This window comes from Pongo pygmaeus, chromosome 6, assembly GCF_028885625.2.
Source record: "Pongo pygmaeus isolate AG05252 chromosome 6, NHGRI_mPonPyg2-v2.0_pri, whole genome shotgun sequence".
Taxonomy (NCBI): Eukaryota; Metazoa; Chordata; class Mammalia; order Primates; family Hominidae; genus Pongo; species Pongo pygmaeus.
The window spans coordinates 12,805,749-12,824,285 of record NC_072379.2 but is presented as its reverse complement, the minus strand read 5'-3'; the positions used below and the strand labels follow the sequence as shown (position 1 = coordinate 12,824,285).

The 18,537-nt window shown below is 43.7% G+C and overlaps 1 protein-coding gene across 2 annotated transcripts in view; it reads right to left on the bottom strand.

Moving 5' to 3' along the window:
• Nucleotides 1-18,537, bottom strand: part of POM121C (POM121 transmembrane nucleoporin C) — a 47,671-nt gene that overhangs the window by 12,292 nt on the left and 16,842 nt on the right. Inside the window, exons 1-5 of one of the 2 annotated variants that reach the window (XM_054496584.2) lie at nucleotides 13,231-16,758; nucleotides 12,522-12,737; nucleotides 12,065-12,226; nucleotides 10,252-10,332; nucleotides 8,616-8,787 (exon numbers count right to left, since the gene is read on the bottom strand). In XM_054496584.2, the coding sequence (XP_054352559.1) occupies nucleotides 8,616-8,787; nucleotides 10,252-10,332; nucleotides 12,065-12,226; nucleotides 12,522-12,737; nucleotides 13,231-13,805 (1,206 nt within the window). In that variant the 5' untranslated portion in view covers nucleotides 13,806-16,758. Of the gene's footprint in view, nucleotides 1-8,615; nucleotides 8,788-10,251; nucleotides 10,333-12,064; nucleotides 12,227-12,521; nucleotides 12,738-13,230; nucleotides 16,759-18,537 lie in introns of those variants that run through there. The other variant, XM_054496585.2, reaches the window with a different exon arrangement.

Sequence of the window (18,537 nt, the reverse complement as noted above, 5' to 3'; positions counted from 1 at the left end):
AACAGTGTGGCCAACATGGTGAAACCTCATCTCTACTAGAAATACAAAAATTAGCCAGGTGTGGTGGTGCATGCCTGTAATCCCAACACTTTGGGAGGCCAAGGTGGGAGGATCACTTGAGCCCAAGAGTTTTGAGACCAGCCTAGGCAACATAGTGAGGTCTCTTCTCTACCAAGGAAAAAAAAAGAAATGCCAAAGGTGACTGTAATGATTAGCTAGGATTGGAAGACAACTGGACAACTGGTTTAACAATTAGGGGAAAAAAGTATTACTCCTCTACTTCATTGACTGTACGTACACACTCATTTCAGATATAACAAGACAAGGATGTTTATTATCATGTCTATTCAACTCAAAGTCCTAGCCAAGTGCAGTAAGACATAAACAGAATAAGACTGCAGAGGAAAGGAAAAACTCATTATCATAGACATGTGTATGTACTAAAATCCTAAAGAACATACAGATTTAGCAAATTTTCTGAATACAAAATCAGTTGTATTTCTACACACCGGCACAGCCAATCACAATTTGAAGACACTTTTTATAACAGCATCAAAATCATATACCTAGGGCCAGGCACTGTGGCTCACGCCTATAATCCCAGCACTCTGGGAGGCAGAGGCAGGTGGATCACTTGAGGTCAGGAGTTTGAGACCAGCCTAGCCAACAAGGCGAAACGCTGTCTCTACTAAAACTACAAAATTAGCCAGGTGTGGTGGCGGAGAATCACTTGAACCTGGGAGGTGGAGGTTGCAGTGAGCCGAGATTGTGTCACTGCACTCCAGCCTGGGCGACAGAGTGAGACTCCATCTCAAAAAACAAAACAAAAACCAGATACCTAGAAATAAATCTAATACAAGAGAAGTAAAACTTCTACAGAGAAGAATTAAAGATAATGTAAATAAATGAAAGAGGTGGGACATGGTGGTTCATGCCTATAATTCCAGCACTCAGGGAGGCCAAGGTGGGAAGATTGCTTGAGCTCAGGAGTTTGAGACCAGCCTAGGCAACATAGTGAGACCTTGCCTCTACTGTAAGTTTTTTAAAATTAGCTAGGTGTGGTGATGCATGCCTGTACTCAAAAGGCTGAGGCAGGAGGACTGCTTGAGCCTGGGAGTTCAAGGCAGTAGTGAGCTATGATCATGCCACTGCACTCCAGCCTGGGCCACAGAGCAAGACCCCTTGTCTCAAAAGTTAAATAAAGAAATGAACGATATTCCATGTTCATAGATTAGAAGCAAACAAGGTCAATTTTATAACAATGTTAATTCCATCCAAAGTAATCAGTAGATGAAAGGCCAATCCCAATCAGTATCTCAAAACTTTTTTTTGTGTGTGTGGAAACTGACAAGTTGATCTAAAAATTATATGAAAATGCAAAAGGCCAAGAAACAAGACAGTCCTGAAAAGAAATGAGAAAGTGGGATGACTGTCTCTATCAAGACTTAAAGTATAAGGGTAGGAGTAAAACAAAGACTGGCACAAGGGTAGTAAGAAAAATAGTCCAATGGAACAAAACAGTCTAGAAATGGACCCACATATATACGGACACTTAAATTAGACAAAGGCGGTGCTGCAGAGAAATAAGGATGATCCTTTCAATAAATGTTGCTGAGAGAAATGGGTATTTCTACAGTAAAAAACAAACAAAAAACAACCTAATTTTGATCCCAACCTCACACCATACACAAAAATCAATTTCAGGTGGATTATGGATTTACATATGGAAAGTATTAATAAAATAATAAAACTTCTAGAAGGTAGCATAGAAGAAAATTATCATGACCTTAGGTTAGGTAGGCAAAGATTTCCTAAATACTACGCTAACTACGAGGAAGTAGAATGGCAAGAGCAGGACACTTTTGTTGTAACACATACATGACAGAGAGCTTGTATCTAGAATATATAAAAAGCATATTCAAATCTCTGAGAAAAAGACAACTTAATAGAAAAGAGCCAAGAGGCTGGGCGCGGTGGCTCATGCCTGTAATCCCAGCACTTTGGGAGGCCGAGGTGGGCAGATCACGAGGTCAGGAGATTGAGACCATCCTGGCTAACATGGTGAAACCCTGTCTCTACTAAAAATACAAAAAATTAGCCGGGTATGGTGGCGGGTGCCTGCAGTCCCAGCTACTCGGGAGGCTGAGGCAGGAGAATGGCATGAACCCGGGAGGCGGAGCTTGCAGTGAGCCCAGATTGCATCACTGCACTCCAGCCTGGTGACAGGACGAGACTCCATCTCAAAAAAAAAAAAAAAAAAGAGCCAAGAAATTTGAACAGGCATCTCACAAAAGAGGCTATACAAATAGCCAATAAACAGTTGGTATTTCAGTAATCAGGGAAATGCAAATTAAAACCACAATGAAATATTACTTCACACTTAGCAGAATGGCTAAAGAGACTGGCAATACCAAGTGCTGGTGAGGATATGGAACAACATAAATAAAAATCTCATATGCTGCTGGTAAGAATATAAACTGGGCTGGGTGCGGTGGCTCACGCCTGTAATCCCAGCACTTTGGGAGGCCAAGGCAGTTGGATTACCTGCGGTTGGGAGTTTGAGACCAGCCTGACCAACATGCAGAAACCCCATCTCCACTAAAAATACAAAATTAGCCGGGCATGGTGGTGCATGTGTGTGGTCCCAGCTACTCAGGAGGCTGAGGCAGAAGAATCACTTGAACCCAGGAGATGGAGGTTGCCATGAGCCAAGATTGTGCCATTGCATTCCAGCCTGGACGACAAGAGTGAAACTCCGTCTCAAAATAAAAAAAAAAAAGAATATAAACTGAAACACTCCCTTTAATACATTGCTTAGCAGCTGGGTGCAGTGGCTCATGCCTGTAATCCCAGCATTTCGGGAGGCTAAGGCAGGCAGGTTACTTAAGGTCAGGAGTTTGAGACCAGCCTGGCCAACATGGTAAAACTCCATCTCTATTAAAAATTTTAAAATGTAGCTCAGTGTGGTGGCGCACGCCTGTAATCTCAGCTATTTGGGAGGCTGAGGCATGAGAATTACTTGAACCCAGGAGGCAGAGGTTGCAGTGAGTGCCAACACGGTGCCACTGCACTGTAGCCTGTAATCCCAGCACTTTGGGAGGCCGAGGCCTCACCTGAGGTTAGGGGTTGGAAACCAGACTGACCAATATAGTGAAACCTTGTCTCTACTAAAAATACAAAAATTTGTTGGGCACAGCAGCATGCGCCTGCACCTACAGTCCCAGCTACTAGGGACGCTGAGGCAGGAGAACAGCTGAACCTGGGAGGCGGAGGTTGCAGTGAGCCGAGATCGCGCCACTGCACTCCAGCCTGGGTGACAGAGCGAGAATCTGTCTCAAAAAAAAAAAAAAAAAAAAGGTTAGCAATATCTACTAAAAGTGAACGTACACATACTTTATATATACCAAAAGACTTAGACAATTATCTATAGCAATATTATGTATAATAGCTCCAAACTGGAAACCCAAATGTCCAATGGCAGAATGGATACATTAACCGCGGTTATATTCATAGTGTGGAACAGTATATACATCAATGACAATGAATTACCTACCGCTATGTGCATGAATGTGGACACATCTCACAAGTAAAATGTTAAGTCAAACATCAAAGAATGCATACTCTATTTCCATCTATATAAAATTCAAAAACAGGGTACACTATAAAAGGTGCTAATAAGAAGCAAAGGAGGAGCATGATGGGGAGTGGGCAGGAGGCAGGTTTCTGGGTGATGAAAATGTTTCATTACTTGACCTGGGTGGTGGTTACAATTTGTGTTTTTCTGTGTATTATACTCTAGTAAGAAAGGCCATCTAAAGAATGAGGCAAATTACATGACACAAAATGCTATGCAAGATGTAATGGATAAAAGAGAAAAGAAGATGCTTTTTAAAAAGCAAATATACTGTGACCCTGCTATGTAGAACAGTCCAAAAATTATCTGTATTATCTGTGTTTGCACACAGTAAAAATGTTAACAATGGGTACCTACTGGATGGAGACTCGGATCGCTGGGACAGAGGAATTTTACTTTTTTACTTAAAAAAGCCAAAACCAGGAAAGGTAATATTTGCACGTTACCGATTCCAACAATAAGAATGTACAGTAGGCTGGGCGTGGTGGCTCACACCTGTAATCCTACCACTTTCGGAGGCCAGGGCGGGTGGAATCACGAGGTCAAGAGTTCAAGACCAGCATGGCCAATGTGGTGAAACCCTGTCTCTACTAAAAATACAAAAAATTAGCTGGGCGTGGTGGCCAGAGCCTGTAATCCTAACTACTTGGGAGGCTGAGGCAGGAGAATCGCTTGAATCCAGGAGGTGGAGGTTGCAGTGAGCTGAGATCGTGCCACTGCACTCCAGTCCCAGCGACAGTGTAAGACTCTGTCTCAAAAAAAAAAAAAAAGAATGTACAGTAAAAAGTAAATTTCCTTTTTATCTCAATAACAATTACCAGTTTCTAATATATCCTGTAAGAATTATTTTATGCATATTAAAAGGTATTTATTTATTTATCTATTTTTGAGATGGAGTCTCGCTCTGTCGCCCAGGCTGGAGTGTAGTGGCGCGGTCTCTGCTCACTGCAAGCTCTGCCTCCCGGGTTCACGCCATTCTCCTGCCTCAGCCTCCCTAGTAGCTGGGACTACAGGTGCCCGCCACCACGCCCAGCTAATTTTTTAAAAACGTTTTTAGTAGAGGCGGGGTTTCACCATGTTAGCCAGGATGGTCTTAATCACCTGACCTGGTGATCTGCCCGCCTCGGCCTCCCAAAGTGCTGGGATTACAGGCGTGAGCCACTGTGCCTGGCCAAAAGATTTTTAAAAGCCCGAATAATAGAGGATACTATACAATTCTGACCCTTGTTTTTTATATAATTCCTTTGAGATCATTCTCATGAGTACTTCTTCAGTTGCCTTATTCTTTTTCATAGTTACATAGTATATTTCAACTTACACCAATACTGTAAGTTATTCAACCAGCTCCCTGAAAAGTAACATGTACATTGTTTCCAAGCTGCTGTTATTAAAACAATGTTACATTAAATCCTTGTATCCATTTTCCAGTATATGTGTAGGATAACTTCCTAAAGGTAAAGCTGCTTGATCAAACGGTGCGTGTATCTCTTATGTGGACAATTCCTACCACACAGCCCTCTAGAGAGCTGTACCAACTGACACTCCCACCAGCAATGCAAGAGGAGCCTGTTTCTTGTAACACTGCACTTCTATTTTACGTTCAAAACTTTGCTTCATTTGGAATAGGTTTCTTTACTATAGGAAAAACTCTTGAACGTGAGATTTGGCTGGTAGCCCTTCAGAAAAATGGGTAAAGGATATATGAACTAAGACTCACGGAAACAGAACTGAAAATAATCATTCAACGTATGAACAGATGATCAAACTACTCATAAGAGACAAAAATTAAATACTATTTTATTTATTTATTTTTTTAGATGGACTCTCACTCTGTCGTCCAGGCTGGAGGGCAGTGGCGTGAGGTTGGCTCACTTGACCTCCGCCTTCCGGGGTCGAGCAGTTCTCCTGCCTCAGCCTCCTAAGTAGCTGGGATTACAGGCACACGCCACCACACCTGGTTAAATTTTTTGTATTTTTAGTAGAGATGGGGTTTTGCCATGTTGGTCAGGCTGGTCTCAAACTCCTGATCTCAGGTGATCCACCTGCCTCGGCTTCCCAAAGTGCTGGGATTACAACAATGAGCCACAGTGGCGCTCAGCTAGCTTTTTTTTTTTTTTGAGACAGAGTCTCACTCTGTCACCCAGGCTGGAGTGCAGTGGCGCTATCTCTGCTCACTGCAGCCTCTGCCTCCCGGGTTCCTGAGATTCTCCTGCCTCAGTGTCCTGAGTAGCTGGGATTACAGGCGTGCACCACCATGCCCAGCTAATTTTTATATTTTTAGTAGAGACAGGATTTCACCATGTTGGCCAGGATGGTCTCGAACTCAGGTGATCTGCCTGCCTCGGCCTCTCAAAGTGCTGGGATTACAGGCGTGAGCCACCACGCCCATACTAGGTACTATTTTTTACCTGTCAAATTGGTAAAAGCCCAGAGCTACAATAACCAAATCTGCTGGTAAGGCCATAGAGAAATGGTCCCTTTCATACAATGCTGAGGGGAATGCTGAGTGGTACATGCCCTGTAGGGGGATTTAACAATACCCAGCAAAATTACATGCGCATTTAACCCTTGACTGGAATCTGACTTCTAGGAATTTTTCCAGAGGCAAAACTGCCAAGGGTGAAATGACATATGAACAAATGTATTCTTTGCAGCATTATTTGTGATAGCAGAAGACTGAAACAACCCAACGTTTGTCAACAGAGGACGAGAGTACCTATGCAGTTGTAAGACCAAAGATGAGTTTCTGTGTACTGCTATGGAATGACCTCAACTGTCTATTATGTGAAAAAGCAAGGTTCAAATCTATACATACTGTCTACTACCTTAAATGTTAGAAGGTGGCGGTTTTCAGATACACTGATATGCATATCGTTTAAAAAACAACAAAGGATAATCAAAAAATAATAAAAATGGAGAGGAAGGAAAAATGTAGAGTGGAAAGGGATGGAAATTGAATTTTTGAGTGTATCTTGTTTTAGTGTATTTTTTTTGAAACAACTTAAGTATTTTACATAATTTAAAATAGACCTATTTCAAAAAGGAAAACATAGAAATCCCTGTAACTTTCAAACATACTGAACAAACGAACCTCACTGTATATAAAGTTGGTATACCCAAAGGACAGTTAACATTACTTTAAAACACAATATATCGATTACATGTCCCTAGGATTCACAGAGGGATATAAAGACAAAATGAATCACAATTCTTAAACTGACTTCAGCAGTCTTAATAATGACAGTGTTAATAATGACACTGATATCGCTATTTTGAAATTGCATGGCCAGGCATGGTGGCTCACACCTGTAATCCCAGCACTTTGGGAGGCCAAGGTGGGTGGATCACCTGAGGTCACGAGTTCGAGGCCAGCCTGGCCAACATGTTGAAACCTCGTCTCTAACTAAAAATACAAAAATTAGCTGGGCGTGGTGGCAGGCGCCTGTAGTCCCAGCTACTTGGGAGGCCGAGGCAGGAGAATCGCTTGAATTCAGGAAGCAGAGATTGCAGCGAGCCAAGGTCGCACCACTGCACTCCAGCATGGACAACAGAGTAAGACTCTGTCTCAAAAAAAAAAAAAAAAAAAAATTGCATGAACTAGGATCAAAGTAATTATAAACCAACATTTTTGGTGTAATACATAAAAATATAAAATCAAATAGATTACATAAAAAATCCTGCCACCATAAATTTGAATTTGGAATATTATGAATTAATTATTTACATTCCTCTTTCTAGAGGATCTGTCTATCTTATCTCTCCTAAAACTTAAGACTGTAGTCTCTACAGTTCTAACTGGAAGAAACCAAAGCTTTTAGAAGAAACAGCCAACTTCAGTATAGGCTAAAAATGGACTTTGGGAAGGTGGGCAAAAAGCAATGAAGCTATCTGTCGAAGACTGCTGGGATCAAAATAAAGGATACAGGAGCCAGTTTGGCTCCCATAGGCCAAAGCTGGAAAAGTTTGCATATCAAAAATAATAATTAGATATTAAATAATATTAAGGTTAATAATTTAAGAGGGATAATGGTATTATGGTTATTAGTGTTCATTTATATGACTGTCAGAGCCTTCTGGGCTGATAAACTCATCTCAAAATTTTCCTCCTCTCAAAAACATTTCTCCTTACATGCTTTACATCTTTTTGTCTGGCTGCTGTATACTGGGTACCCACTTACTGACAGCCACTGTAATAGGTGCTTTTTAAATATTACCCTCAATCATTGCAACAGCACTTCAGAGATAAGAAAAAGAGATGTTATGTGATTGTCTGCCCAAGACCTTATAGCTACTAGATGTTTTCCTTTTCTTTGAGACACAGTCTCGCTCTGTTGCACAGGCTAGTCTTGAACTCCTGGGCTCAAGAGGTTCTCCCACCTTGACCTCCCAAAGTGATGGGATTACAGGCATGAGCCATCCCGCCCAGCCTCAGAGCCAAGATTTGAATATCTAAGTCTGTCCAGCAGCAAAGCCTGCTCTGTTCCTTATACTATGCGATAATCCCCTTTCCAAAAAATCATGACCGCTTGTTTAAAAACCCTGCACTCAATTCTAAATGCCTATAAATCTCTTTTATGACCCAACTCAGTCTACCTTTCGAATCACCCTCTGTCCGTTTATCTACATCACAGCTCTGGCTCGAATCAGCTCGCACACATGCACTGCTTTACATTCCGGGCTTTCTACTCCGTTCCGCTGGCCTATATTCATCACTCAATGATCTGTATTTTCTATTAGTTAAGAGACAATCCTAATGTCCAACAGATAGAAGGTGATTAGTAAACTTTTGCTAACCAATTACTTTATTTAAAAAAATTTCTTTAAAGATTCTTTTGTACAGACAAGGTCTCACTATATTGCCCAGGCTGGTTTGGCCTTCCAAAGTGCTGGGATTACAGGGCTAAGCTACCACGTCTAGCCCTAATCAATGAATGAATGCTGGGAATTCATGTCCCCCACATTACAAGAGCTGTACTTGTACCTGTGAGATGCCTCGGGTGGAGCTGTAGGAACTGGTAATGGCATTGCGGCTGGAGCTAGGGATGCCACTTGTGTAAGCGCCTGTCAAGGAGCTCATGGAAGAGCTTCGGGATCTCTTATTCAAGTGGTCATCTGAGCTCTGAGAATTGAGGCCTCTCTTCAGAGACCCAGGCCTAATAAAAGAGAAGAAGACAGTTAGATGCTTTATTGAAGGCAACATTCTTTTACGGTTTCATCCACGGTCATGACATCTTTCTTAATAACATGAAGGGAAGAGAATAATGCTTTTAATTTTTACTGCTAACAATCTGGCCAAATCTATCTGACAAAGTCAGTAAGAAAAGCCAAATATTTAAAACTTAAATGTATGATTTATAGAATATTCTGGAAAATGCATACCTATCTACAGTGACAGAAGACAGATCAGTGGATGCCTGGGGACAGGGGTGGAACTAAAGAGAGGGATTACAGGCATGTGGGAACTTTTGGAGGTGATGGATGTTTATTATCTTAGTGGTGGGATGGTTCCACAGGTGTATGCGTGTCAAAATGTCACATGCTTTAAACAATTTATTGTATGTCAATTATACCTCCAAAGCTGTTAAAAAAAATCACAGTTAAAGAGGAACTCATCATTTTTCTAAACCTCCAATGGAAACAGAAATCTCCTACGCATCTTTTCTGTAGGACAGTCATCCAACCTGTTAAAATATAGACAACTCTCTCCTAGAGTGACCCACGTCAACCATGAACCAGTTTATTCTCACAGTGGATTACAGTCTATTTCCTGTAACTTTCACCCACGGATCCTATTTGAAGTCAAACAGAGCAAGTTATTTCGCTTCTTTCAAGGGACAGTCCTTTGGTTTTTTGGAGACCATTGTCCTTCCCTCACTTATTTCTTTATTCCCCCTGAGACTTTTCTCCTCTGGGCTAATACTTCCATACCTCCAAAACCCCATCATCCACCACCACCCCTTTGGGCTGCTGCAAATCTCCTTAACATCTTCACTGCTTCACTGGGAATGAATTTCCGTTTGTGTACACCCTCCCTTGCAGTGTAGTACACTGATCTGCCCACAGTGCTCCACGGACAGTGAGCACAACTACGGAGGCAGGAATACCATCCACCTGCCTCATTCTAGTCTTTCTTCTAACAGCACAGACCAGGAGCACTTTAGCTTTCCTGGCGGCCACATCACACTGCTGACTCAGATGAGGTACCTAAGGTATCCTAAGTCTTTCCACACATACTTTTGAGCCACTTGCCTTTCCACCCAATTCTTCCTCCAATTTGTTTGTAAACTGACATGTAGAAATTTAACATTTAAGTTTCATACTGTTTTATCCACTGCACAAACTTTGCAATCCTTGTGTGTACGTGCTTGGTTATTGAATATATTTATAAAACCTCTAGTCTCAGCATATTTCATCCATATTAATGCAAGAACATTAAAAGGAATTAGACAGAAGGCAGTTAATTGTGGCAAGTTACTCAAAATGTTCCTAATTTCAAAGACGTGAACCTGAACTAATTAAGCAATGCAAAAAACAAAGAGGAAAATCTATAGGGCAACAGCTCTCATCAGGCCTTTTTCCAAACAGTTGGTATTTCATCCGGATGGACTCGCACTTACTTAGGCACAAAAGAAGCGGGGACTCCATTGGCCACCAGGGGCTCAAATGCTGAATGTCCACTGCCACTGCTATCATGGCGCCTGTGACAAATCAAAAAAGTCTCAGTGAAATGACATGACTTTTTTTTGTCCCTTTAAAGTGTATTCTCACATTTCTGGGACCTTATACTATCTCTATGGAGCACAGATTCCATGCTAGACCAGAAAATGGTTGTTTAAAATCCCTAAGCTTCTGAAAGGTAAATTTTTTTTTTTCAGACGGAGTTTCGCTCTTGTTGCCTAGGCTGGAGTGCAATAGCATGATCTTGGCTCACTGCAACAAACCTCTGCCTCCCGGGTTCAACCGATTCTCCTGCCTCAGCCTCCAGAGCAGCTGGGACTACAAGCATGCACCGCCACACCTGGCTGATCTCTTAATTTTTTGTAGAGGCGAGGTCTCACTATGTTGCCCAGGGTGGTCTTGAGCTCCTGGGCTCCAGTGATCCTCCCATCTCGGCCTGTCAAAGTGTTAGGAGTACAAGCGTGCAGCACCACACCCAGCCTTATAAAATGGTGTTTCCCTCAAGAGTCCCATGAGAGCAGAGATTTTGTCTTGTCCACTGCTCTATCCACAGTACTTGCAGTAGGGTCTCATACACAGTGGGTGCTCAATAAATGCTCAGCCACTTCAACTTCTTTTCTTTCTATAATTAGAAAACTATTCCATTTTCATTAGGTTATTTTACAAACCACATAAGGAATTTTTTTTTTTTTTTTTGAGACAGTCTCGCTCTGTCACCCAGGCTAGAGTGCACTGGCAGTCTTGGCTCGCTGCAACCTCCGCCTCCTGGGTTCAAGCAATTCTCCTGTCTCAGCCTCTGGAGTAGCTGGGACTACAGGCGCCCGCCACCACATCCAGCTAATTTTTGTATTTTTAATAGAGACGGGGTTTCACCATGTTGGCCAGGCTGATCTCGAACTCCTGACCTCAGGTGATCCATCCGCCTCGGCCTCTCAAAGTGCTGGGATTATAGGCCTGAGCCACCTTGCCCCGCCAGGAAATTGGTTTTAATCTCATTATTGATAAAACTACCAAACTCTAGTTTTCATTTTTCTTTCACAAGCATTTCCTTCAGCACGATTAAGACACTAGAACTGGTGGGCCGGGCACCGTGGCTCAAGCCTGTAATCTCAGCACTTTGGGAGGCCAAGGCGGGAAGATCACAAGGTCAGGAGTTCAAGACCATCCTGGCCAACATGGTGAAACCCTGTCTCTACTAAAAATACAAAAAAATTACTCGGGCATGGTGGCATGCGCCTGTAGTCCCAGCTACTCGGGAGGCTGAGGCAGGAGAATGGCTTGAACCTGGGAGGCGGAGCTTGCAGTGAACTGAGATCGGGCCACTGCACTCCAGCCTGGGGGACAGAGACAGACTCCGACTCAAAAAAAAAAAAGAGACAGAGAGACACTATAACTGGTGGTTACCCAAATAACTGAACACCACAAAATTCCGACGGGAAGACTTAGAGCCTTCTTTCTTGAAAATAAACTTTAACACATTAATACAGAAGCATGAGGCTAACATGGCTAATACCTGTCAGCTTATCTCTACTACTCACAGAAAAGGTAAATTATAACATCGATCTAACCTGTGCCTTGAAATGAACAGCATTAAAACCCTTGTTATTAGGTTCTTTCATGAAAGCCAAAGAAAGGGGGCCTACGAAGGCTCACAAACTGGAGGTGGCCTCTGTATCTTTACGGGAATGTCTACATCTCATCCCATAGGAGTCCAAGCGGGAAACTGGCTTAGTACTCTCCTGAGCCTGTTACCTTCTTTTATTTTCCTGGCCATCAACGAATATTTGGTCTTCTTCCTCCACTGTTCTTTTCTTCTTCTTCTCTTCGAGGGCACTCAGTACAGTCTCCTTTGCACATGGGTCTGGGGCATTACTTGATGGTGAGGACAGTGTTGAGCTGATTATCTGCTCTGGTCTATAATGAAAGACAAGATTCTAGCCGTAAGATATTTTAATTCCCATGCCATATCAGAAACGGAAATCAGAAGCTAACCAACAGGCCAAAGTATAATTTATACACTCACAACAGTTCCCCTTAGCAAGGGCAAAAAGTGAAAAACAAATGGTTTTACTAGAATTTGGTATTTCTCATTCAAATAAGCAGCTTCGTCCTTTCTTTTTTGCGTTGTAGTCATGTTGTCATAGGAACAACTGGAGAAGAATAAAGTGGACACGAAAAGGGAGAGTATTCTTCCAACGATAATACTCACATCGCAGAACGCGAAAATCTTCTGTCAGGAGGGGCGATCCTCACAGTCACTGGGCTACACACCATCCTGGAGTTGCGAGGGGATAGCACAGCCTTCTTGTGATAACCATTCCAGCACACTGTGGGAAGTACCCCCAGACAGGAATATTGGGCCTGATGGATCGGATAGCGTCTTCGAGGTGTTATTACAAACCGATTTGGTAAAGTCCCACAATCCCTGCAGAGAATGCGAGACAAATCATGGAACCAAAGCATAAAAGAATGTCAAAATTTTAGACGGTTAAAAACCCACCAGTTCAGACATTTTCCAAAGAACTTAAGTCTCTTTCTAAACAACACAGAACACGTTGTTTTTATGGCAACTTTCCCCTATTCCATCTAAGGGCAAAGAGTGACAGCCGCTTAACAGCTGTCTCAACAATGGATTGCAACAATTTGAGAGGGAAAATCTAAATCTAGACTAAATCTAGACTGCACTAAAATTCGGGGAGTTTTCAGAACTGGAAAGAAGGGAATCGTTTTGGCAACACATCTCATTCCAAGAGTCAGAGGCCAGGAGACGGCTGGCACACACCAAGGTGTTAAGGAGGGCAAAAGCACACACCATCCCCTTCGGATTTGATGAAAAAGCAAATCGGATTTAAAAGTCAAGTCCTCGATTTCAAGCCAGCCAAGCCAGAGGATGATCTGGGAAAATCAGCGCATCTCACCGTGGGGAAGGCCTCCCGGAGGGTCGGAGAAGAGGAGTGGAGAGAGAGGGGTAAACGTGGTGAACAAAATGGGTCGGCGGGGAGGACGGTGGGGAGCGCGACGCCAGGCGGGCGGGTGGGCGGCGGCCAGGCCTATCCCGCAGGTCCTGGCCCTCCGGAGCGGGGGCGGGCTGCGGCGGCCCGGGCTTGCCCAGGTAACTGCCCATGAGTAGCAGTTCGGCAGGGTCAGGTCCTTCGAGTAGGGTCCGCGGCTCTAGGAGGTTTCCGTTGGCTGTAGACTTGGCCGGAGGCGAAGCGAACAGTGTTCTACGATGTCGCGCCTTCCGAACGAAGGAGGACAAGGGGCGCGAACCTCGGGGCTCGCGGCTCAGTCCCCACCAGGCCGCGGTAGTCCCCACGGCCAGCCAGGCCAGCGCAGCCGCAGCAGGCACGAGGTACAGTAGGAGGCCGACCAGCGACAGGCCGAGAAGCGCCGCCCCGGCCGGCCCGCCGCAGCCCCGGCCTCGGCCGTCCCTGACAGTCGCTATCGGCCGCCGCCGCTCGCCTGCTCCAGCCGCCGCAGCCGCCGGAGACATCGCGGCTCCGCGCCGCGGAGGAGACTTAAATATCCCAGCGTGCACCGCGCCACGCGTAGCGTCATCGCGCGCCCGCTACGTCATGCGCGCGCGACTCGGGGAGACGCTACAGCCCGGCAGCTCCTGAGACCCAGCTGGTTTAGAAAAGGCCGCCTGCCTTCAACGCCTGTTTTTGACTCTTGCGGTTTCCTGCATGGCTCCCAGCGCGACACCCATCCGGAGGCGATCCCGTGAAAGGATCGCGTCCAAAATAAAAGGGCCCGAGACCTATGCTTACCTAATTCCTAATCCGTGATCTTTTCTAGGGGCTGAACTCCCCTCCAGCACAGCCTGTTACCAGGTGCTTTTCACAAACGCCACTGGCGGCTGAGTTTCCAGCACCCAACCTCCATTTCTACGTTACAAGTTGATAACGTGGGACGATTACCAACCAAATTTCACATCATGGCCCAGATATCGGGTGGATTTTGAGGCTCTGGGATCGATTTATATCTATGCTAAAGTTATCGGTCTGAGAAAGTAGATTAGTGGTTGCCTAGGGCTAAGGAGTGGGTTTGGGGGTGGGGAATAGGAAGTGACTGCTTATGGTTAAGGCTTTCTCGTAGCAGCATAAACACAGTTTAAAATTAGATTGTGTTGGCGGTTGCACCACCCTATGAACTGTATGGTATGTGAATTATATCTTAATAAAGCTGTTTAAAAAGTCTCGTAGTCTGCCAATACATTTGGTGTAGTTAAGTTTCCTCAGACATTCATTCACTGATTTATTCATTCCATTGTTTATGTACATTAAAGAGATTAAGGGGGAAAATAGAGGATCTCTGATCTTTATAAGCTCTGTTTAGTAAGGAAGATGTGTAAGTAAAAGATTGCAATTCAATGTTATCAGTGTGATAACGGGAACAAAGAAAGAGGCCAGACGCAGTGGCTCATGCCTGTAATCCCAGCACTTCGAAGGCCAAGGTGGGCGGATCACCTGAAGTCAGGAGTTCAAGACCGGCCTGACCCATATGGTGAAACCCCGTCTCTACTAAAAATACAAAAATTAGCTGGGCATGGTGGCGCGTGCCTGTAGTCCCAGCTACTCGGGAGGCTGAGACAGAAGAATTGCTTGAGTCCGGGAGGTGGAGGTTGCAGTGAGCCGAGATCATGCCACTGCACACTCCAGCCTGGGCGACAGAGCAAGTCCATCTCAAAAAAAAAAAAAAAAAAAAAAAGTTCTGATAAAGGGGAAGGAAGGCAGGGAAGTGCTCCTGGAGCTGAGAGGGCTGGCAGGTTCAAGGCAGATGAAGGAGCACTGTGCAGAAGTCCAGAGATGGAATTGTTCAGTATTGCTGGAGATTAGGGTGTTTGGGGGATAGAAAAGTTGGAAAGGTATAGATGCCTCTGGGGCAACTCAGGGATGAGAAGAAGGTGCAGTTTGGGTTCCAGATCCTCCCCAACCCAGTGCCAAAGTAATTTTTCTATTTAATATACTGTGATTTCACATAAGACTTAATTTGAAAAAAAAAGGGGGGGGGGCGGAGGGGGGACTGTGTTGCTTAAGAAAAAAATCTCATCAGTAGAATAGTGGGACAAACTGGAAGGTGAAGAAATGGAGGCAGTGACTGCAGACTCCCTACTCAAGAAACCTGGGTAATAGGGGAAGAAGAAACATAGTACCGAGGTCAGTAGGGGATCTTTAAATTATTGTATATGGCTGGAGTTAAGTGGAGGAGCTACACATAAAAGCCATCAGGGTACAGATGTCCTGAAACCAAGCAAGATGATTGAGAATTAATGTCAATAGAGAGGTCCATAGCCTGAGCCCTCTGGGCACTCCTGTGTTTAGAGGTTAAGAGATGAATACATAAAGGGCACAAATCATTTAGGAAATATAGATAAATATGACTACATTAAAAGTTAGTAGTTCTGGGCCAGGCGTGATGGTTTACACATAATCTAGCACATTTGGAGGCGAGGCTGGCGGATTGCTTTGAGCTCAGGAGTTCGAGACCAGCCTAGGCAACATGGTAAAACCCAGTTTCTACTTAAAAAAAACACAAAAATTTGCCTGGTGTGGTGGCACGTGCCTGTAGTACTAACTACTCAGGAGGCTGAGGCTGGAGAATCGCTTGAACCCAGAAGGCAGAGGTTGCAGTGAGCTGAGATTGCACCACTGCACTCCAGCCTGGGCAACAGAGTGAGACTCCATCACACACACACACAAAGTTAACACTTCTGTATGGGAAAAGACAAGATATGCATCTAAAAGACAAGCCAAGACTGGGAAAAACAACGTAACATATATAACCAAAAGAGGATTCATAAGTAGAATTTATAAAGAACTCTAAAGAATCAATAACAAAAAGATGACCCAATTTTTAAAAAGGACAATTGATATAAAAAAGCTATTGAATGGGAAACACAAATACCTAATAATATATACATATGTGCATATACGTACATACACATATACATTTAATCTCACTAGTAATCTAGGAAAGACTAACAATATTTTGCACTCATTTACACACTAGAAAAATTAATTTAACAAGATCAAGTCTTGGTATGGATGTGAAACAAATAGAACTCACGCCGTTATGGATATATGAAACAGTACAATTTGGAAAGCAATTTGGCAATATCTAGTAAAAAATAAGGGTGAAGAAGTATGTATCCTATAAACCCGCAATCCCATTCTGGGTAGATAGTCACTGAAGCATTATTTGTATCACAGACAATTTGAACACACTTCATGGGTAATGTCTATCAACACAAGGATGGGGAAACTGGTATAATTCATATAATAAAATACTATAAAGCAGCTGAAAATTAATCCTTCCAGCTGTAGGTTAGTCCTTCCACCATAAACAACTGTAGACATGGACAAAAGGTATTGATTAATAAATTTGTTAAAAAAAAATCTGGCAGTCTGCTGATCCAGACTTTGGTTTAACTCATGCTGTTGTGGATATATAAAACAATACAACTTGGCAACTACTTTCAGGCAGAGGACAGCAGGAAGCAAAAGACTGATCCCTAAGTGTAAGGGAACTTGGGAGATGAGCCCCAAAGTCACCTAGTTCCTCCACCTGGGGATCATTTCCCAACTGCAGTGCAGAGAGCTGGAGTCTGAGCACAGTAGGGAGATCCCACTGGGCTGAAGAGGCAGAGATGAGGAGGCAGAGATCAGGCTGAGACAGCTGAAATGGCAGAGAAACGGGGCAGAAAAAAGAAAGGAGGGCACTATGCAAAGAGGGAGTTCTAGAAATCTATGCATGACACAAACCCACGGCTGAAGGCTGGAGTGATGGGTAATTTCATGTGTCAACTTGAAGGGACCATGGGGTGCACAGATACTTGGTTAAACATTTATTTACGGGTGTATCTAAAAAGGCATTTCTGGATGAGATAATCTTTTATTTATTTATTTACTTATTTTTATTTTTTGAGATGGCGTGTTGCTCTTGTCGCCCAGGTTGGAGTGTAGTGGCGTGATCTCAGCTCACTGCAACCTCTGCCTCCCAGGTTCAAGCGATTCTCCTGCCTCAGCCTCAGTGGAGTAGCTGGGATTATAGGCACACGCCACCACACCTGGCTACATTTTTGTATTTTTAGTAGAGACTGGGTTTCACCATGTTGGCCAGGCTGGTCTCAAACTGCTGACCTCAGGTGATCTGCCTGCCTCAGCCTCTCAAAGTACTGGGATTACAGGCATGAGCCACCATGCCCAGCCTCTTTATTTTTTTGTAGAGATGGGGGTCACCACAAGTCAGACTGGAAAAACTCACAATTTATAGGGCTCTGCGTGGAGTACTCAAGCACCCCAGGAATGGGAAAGAATCAGTCTTAGATTGAGCATCGCTCTGGACCCACCTAATGAATCATCAAAACAAGACCTGAAAGGATCCAACTTTCCAATGATCTTAAATACATCCCAAAACAAAGTTCAAGAAAATGTATATAGGAATAAAAAATTGGCTAGGCGCAGTGGCTCACGCCTGTAATCACAGCACTTTGGGAGGCTGAGGCGGGCGGATCATGAGGTCAGGAGATCGAGACCATCCTGGCTAGCACGGTGAAACCCCATCTCTATTAAAATACAAAAAATTAGCCGGGCATGGTGGCGGGCACCTGTAGTCCCAGCTACTCGGGAGGCTGAGGCAGGAGAATGGTGTGAACCCAGGAGGCGGAGCTTGCAGTGAGCCGAGATGGCGCCACTGCACTTCAGCCCGGGCAACAGAGCGAGACTCCGTCTCAAAAAAAAAAAAAAAAAAGATCATTACTCAACAAGGTAAAATTTCCAATGTCTGGCATCCTGGCATCCTATTACTAGGCATATAAATAAGCAAGAAAACACAGCCCATAATAACCAATCAATCCTTATTTTGATCCAAACTAACCCCAAACTGACACATATTAAAATGAACAGAGAAAGACATTAACATTAATTTTAACTATATCCCATATGTTTACAAAGTTGAGACATGGAAAAATATTAGAAGAAAAATGGCCAAAAATCTTCCAGACATAATAAAAAATATAAACCCACAGACCTGAAGCTCAATGTCAAGTACAAGGAATACAAAGAAAACTGTAACAAGTCACATAATCAAATTGCTCAAAACCAATGATATAGATCAAACCCTGAAGGCAGCTGGGAAAACAGTACATGTTATTTACACAGGAACAAAGATAAGAATGATACCAAATTTCTTGCCAGAAATAGTGCAAGTGAGAAGACAGCAGG